This window comes from Athene cunicularia, assembly GCF_003259725.1.
Source record: "Athene cunicularia isolate RWA chromosome 15 unlocalized genomic scaffold, athCun1 chr15_part1, whole genome shotgun sequence".
NCBI classification, from domain to species: domain Eukaryota; kingdom Metazoa; phylum Chordata; class Aves; order Strigiformes; family Strigidae; genus Athene; species Athene cunicularia.
Genome location: NW_020799121.1, coordinates 12,505,915 through 12,511,708, shown reverse-complemented (window position 1 = coordinate 12,511,708; position 5,794 = coordinate 12,505,915). Strand labels below are relative to the sequence as shown.

The 5,794-nt window shown below is 37.0% G+C and overlaps 1 protein-coding gene across 1 annotated transcript in view; it reads right to left on the bottom strand.

Annotated features, from left to right (window-relative positions):
• SBNO1 (strawberry notch homolog 1) overlaps positions 1-5,794 on the bottom strand; it is a 32,716-nt gene that overhangs the window by 25,352 nt on the left and 1,570 nt on the right. The window contains exon 2 of the mRNA XM_026859967.1: positions 73-206. Within this exon, the coding sequence (XP_026715768.1) occupies positions 73-204 (132 nt within the window). The 5' untranslated portion in view covers positions 205-206. The remainder of the gene's footprint in view (positions 1-72; positions 207-5,794) is intronic.

The following is a 5,794-nucleotide window of genomic DNA, read 5'->3' as shown; positions in this document are numbered from 1 at the left end:
CCACCCTCCCGCCCCATGCATCAAGTACAAGCTCTTATGTCCTCTAGCAAATGACTATGTTCTTGTTTTAACCTGCTGTACAGCTGGAGTTGGTGCTGGATTTGCAAGAACCACGTCCGGAGAGTCAATATCAAATAGATCATTTGGACTGATTCCACTCTCACTCAAAGCAGCAAGCAACAGATCTTGTCCTGGCTCCACCATCTCTGAAGAAAATCAGAACCATAAATACAAGTTACATTTAATTTTTATTTATTTTGTGCACACACACACACACACACATTTAGAGTTCCCTTTCATGGATTTAAGGGCATATGCGATGCAGTCTCTTGTACACCCAGTTTCACTTTCCAGATCTGCTTTGGCTCTTTTGTTCATTTGTAGATTTTTTTTTTCCCCCCTCTTATTTTGTTTTTTAGAATCTTTTCAATATACCCATCACATTTAAAAGCAGGACCAATGAAATAGTTTGCTACACAAAATGCTATCATACCCATAAACTTAAAAAGATGCTTTTTCTAGTCTTCATCACACTACATTTTTAAGCATGACAAGAAACACCAAGAGGCAGAAATGGTAAGACTGTATTATGCTAATGATAAGTCTTTGTCAGTGAAGCACACTGCACGAGGGAAGCACAATTAAAACTCATTTAGTTTATCTTGTAACAACAAGTTAGTGATAAAAAGCTTATAAATGAAGCTTTTATTTCTTGCTTGCCATTACATTAGGTAGTAATTCATTCACTGGAAAAATTCTGGTTTGCATAGTGGAAAGAACAAATGATCCACTATTAGAGTATGTTAACTACATATTAAATAGGACACTAACATCAGGTCACATACTCCTTTACGTGTAGGACAAGCAAATTTAATTTCAAAAAGCTATTCTAGACAGTGTAAAAACTTAATAAAAAGACAAATACTCTATGTTTTAAGAGAAGAGGGAAGAGAACATGTTTTGCTTCTTTAAGAAGGAAGCTGATTTGCCCTAAAAATTGAGTCCACAACTTGAGCTGTTACTTGTATATTCTAAGATATACCTCAAGCAGAAATTTATTTCACTTATTCTCCACACCCCCTGTACCACCCACTGGTAGCAAGACATCAGAAACTAACAAAGCTGAACACCTACTCTAAAGCAGATAAGAGGACAAAAATATTTACTGGCATTTCAGATACACTCATTCACAGACTCCAAAACAGCAATCACTCCCTTATTCTTCTCTACATGTACAGCTAAGCCACATCCAGCTGGCTGGTCACACATATTACTTAGCACATTCGGCAGAACAGGTAATTCTTGTAATAAGTTAAGCCTCGGGCACTTAATTCTTATTATTACTAGTTTTAGTCTGTCCAATAGTAGGGAGAAACCTTCTTTTAATGGACTAATACTGAGATGGTGGCACCACAACAGAAGTAGTGGATGTAAGGTGCTGTGACATGGGGTAGATACACTTCTAAGCCTTAAGAATACCAAAGCAACAAACAAAAATTGGTGGGACTGCTACTGATCACAGTCAGTGTCATTAAACACCACTTGCTGTATCAGAACTAGACTACTTTACTTTTTTTTTTTTTTTTTTATCAGGTAAATTGGCAGAATGGCCTGGTTTGTGGTTATCAGGTACAGAAGATAAAGAAATATTGAGACATCTAACACATTTAATTAACATGGCAGCTCCTTCAAAGGATGTCACCTCCCACTAGAACCTTGAACAGGTCAAGAAAAACGAGTAAGAACTGACTGTTAACTTTACCTTTCAGAAGGATTAAGATTCCTGTCTCAAAAAAATCAACTGGCTACACATATATATATTAACTGGGTAGGATAAAACCTCAATTTTCAGACTAAAATACTCATGGCAATCATCATATCTAAGTTTAGAAGCATACAGCATTGTTTACTAATTAGAAACAGGTGAGGAGAAATATTAAGCCTGTAGATGAAGTTTTAGCTTATCGGTACTTTTGGTGTTAGGACTTCAGAGCAGACACTGAAGGTGAATTTCTCTACAGAAGGGGAATGAACACAGGTTACCTCATCGAACTAGCAGCTCTAAAACAATTTACAATCTTAATTTTATAGGATCGATGTGGGAGAGATGCATGAATGCTCTTCCACGTAGCGCAGCACCTTTGCTTACCATGGTCAAATAAACACAAATGACTAAATGTACAAAGGAAAAAAATGTTATGTCATTTAGCCTGTATATAGTTTTGATCTCGCCATCTCAAAAAGAAGGTATGACTAAAATTTGAGAAGTAGCTATACTAAATAGAGGCAGGAAAGGTCAGAAGCTTGGAGCCGTTTATTTATAAAAGAACAAGGACAAAACAAAAGTCACTCAAGATAACTTCTGGTCTACTCTTGCAATATATGAAGGAACGGCCTTCTCTGAAGTTGAGACTCAAAGCAAAAAATCAAGGCTAGAAAAAACCCACGCCAACACCAGACAAAAACACATCTTCCCTAACCATCCTAAAATGGTCTCACAACCTATTAAGTCTGTTACAAGCTTAACATATTCCACGATGACAGTGCACTCTACATTTTTTAACCTTTAAAAACACTATGGCTTGCGTATCTTAAGATAGTTTCACCGAATTCGGAAAAAAAATTAATTCCATAGCAGTTAATACTTTAATTGCTTACTTCAAAATTTTCACTAGATGACTAATGATAGCAACTAGTATAGTAATTCCTACAATTTCAGAGTATCTTCCGTTTCGAAGCATCCCTTTCTCAACAGGGCTGTTTTCACATAAGAAATCCCCCAGCTGCATCTCTCATGCTAACCCCAATTTTAACAGTCTTAAAAATTAGCGGTTGCTAACAATCCAGCAAAAAGCTAAGTAAACCAGCAGCAATTGTTTACTTGTCTGTCAGACAGTTTGGGCAATTAAAGTTTGACTAGTTTCACTTATTTTGTTTCTCTACACTAGGAACAAAGCTGCATTGTTTGAAACGGGAACAAAAGGAATTCTGAACTTCTAGAATTTTTACATTAGAAGTCACTGAATTCTTAGCGCCAATTTTAGGCTCTGTGAAACTTCCAAGCACCATTGCTGCCTCCCCCCACCCAAGTTTTAATTTAGTAAGGAAATTAAATGAAGGGGAAAAAAAAAAATACAGGAGAAGCTGCATTGTGATAGCTTAGTTTATTTTTTGTGACATACGCTAGTCAAGCCTAAAACGTTATCGAGCTGAAACAGCTCCATAATCTTACAAGGTAGGAGGCTCCTTAGTTAACATAAGTGAAAGCAACTTTATCAAGCTCTGCAGCTCAGCTTTGGCAATACTATATAAGGACCTGTTTGCCACATCTTAAAAACCTCCAAAAGAAAATACTTATAAAAAAGTTGTGAATATTACAAGCTGTTCCCTGAGCATTTCGCCAGTCAAAAACTGTTCTGAGCATGCAGAACCTTGCAGATAAGGTTGTCTATGTTTAGTCAGGCTGTCCAATGTCACTAAGCAAGAATCAACCTATTAAATAAAACTAAAAAAAAAAATTAGAAAATTTCAACAGTAGTGATATCTCAGTTATTTTCTCTGTATCAAGAAAAAATATAAACTGCTGCCATTTCAAGAAGGGCTATGAAAACACACCAAGGATTTTTGTAAAGTGCTCTTCTGCTGAAGAATATAGCCTAAAACTTTGATAAAAAGACAGTTTTGCTACCACTGTACATTATGTAAATAATTTCCAATTTAAAGATACAAAACCAGAATGCCAGGTTTAATATTATGTCATGTATCCATGCCAACCTGGCTCTCTCCCTCCCTCCATTTTAGCTTTGGTACAAAGAAGCACAACAACAAAAAAAGATATTCTAAAACACATGTCAAGCAACCTGCTCTCCACTTCCCCTAAGAAAAATAATGGTAGAATCCTAAACAATGAAAAGGCTTTTGATTTTTAGATCTGTGAGTTACACACTGTAACACTGGATACCTAAAGTACTTATTTAAAAATCATAGTGAACTATACTATCACAACTTAGCTATGCCTAGTTGATTGTGATGTTTGATTTGGGCTATTTCCAAACCCTTCAGACAACTGGCCTCTGGTGTACCCAACCCGCAAACTTAGGTTTTAATGCTTGGCCTAGGACATTAACACAGTTAAGCAACTCTTGTTCTCCTTATATTGGAAGGGTTTTCCCCACTAGCTTTTTGATGAATACATGTCACTTGAATACACCAGAAGCCATTTAAAATACCACACAAATTCTGAAGCTGTAGAGACAGATACATCCCCTAAATTCTCTGGCTGTCTAAACTGTGAGCTATTATGAACCTAAAAAATCTCACATTTCCATTTGCAGCCTCTCACAACAGAGGTGCAAAGGCTGCTAACCCCCAATCCCACACAACAGGATTCTCTGGATATCCACATGGGTTCTGCTCATCTCGCAGATTTTGGCTCCAGAGGACAACCTGGGTAACAATAAAAAAAGGGAAAACAGCCAACCAGCCCAATCCCTTCTGGTCCTTTCCAAGTCACCATCCAACCAAAGATTAAAACGCTAATTACTGAACTCGCCCATCCTTACACGCTTTAACCTCAAGACTAATAGTTAACATTACATTTAAATTAAGTTTTAACTTTTGTGAAAAACTACTCCAATCCTGTAAAAAGCACAACAGTTTTTCAAACACCGGTTATCCCTCTAAAGTCAAAACTTGTAAGAACATGAAGTACAGTTCAGGATATTGTGGGATTCACCTCTGCCTCAAAGCTCTTATGACTGTTTTATGAAATGTACAGTAGTTAGGATACAAGGTCTGAAAATGCAAATATGCAGAACCTTTTAAAATGTTAAAGAGGCTAAACAATGCAATGATTTGGCACTAAATCAGCTTTCAAACCAAATGGTTGGAGGTGATAATTTAGCCAGTAGTGAAAGTTTTCAAGAAGTAAAAACCCAGAAGAGATAAGAGCAGTATCTGAGCACTAGAACCTTTCTTTGGTCTGGCCTGGGAATCAGTTCCAGACGTACCTCAAGGCACAAGAAATGCATTAACCATATCTGCTACCTACTTCAATAGCTTTTAGAGTAGCTATCAGCCAGTTTTAACACCAAAAAACTTGTCTGGACAACAAGACAAACCGTCCACATTTTATTCTTAAAGACTAAGATTACGTTCAAACATAACGTCACGCCTTTAAGGAAGATACAGAAAACCAATTCAAATGTCATGCTGTTACACAACTTCTGCTATAGTAAATTCTTTGCTTTACATCAATTATATTTTTTCAATTAGAGGAGGAAACAAACTTGCAAAACATTCGTGTATGGATTTAAGTCATTTTAATTCAGACACAACCTATATACTCTTAAAGCCAAACAGCTTATCACTGAGTTAAGAATTAACTCCAGAGCAAGGTAAAAAAAAATGGAATTATTAGAGTGAACAAACGACACAATCTACGGTTATCTAACACATCGATTCAACCTTTTTATTTTTTTTAAGCGTTTAAACAACTGGCCTCATCTTTAACAGGTAGCACACATCTAAAAGCAGCCTATGAGTACCTGGAAGAAAGTACAAGAGTTCTAATTTGTACCCTCAAACACAGTGTGGAACCTGGTCAGCTAAAAATAATAATGAGAACCGAAAAAATAGAAGAAAAACCCACAAGGCCTCTTCCTTTGTAAGGGCATTTTTATGTTAAACAATTACTCACCCTAGCAACCTCTGTTTGAGGTGCGCTCGTTAGAGACTCACCGGACTTTGCGGCCGGGTCTGTCGCTGCGGCGTTCAGCCCCACCGCTCGCTCCCC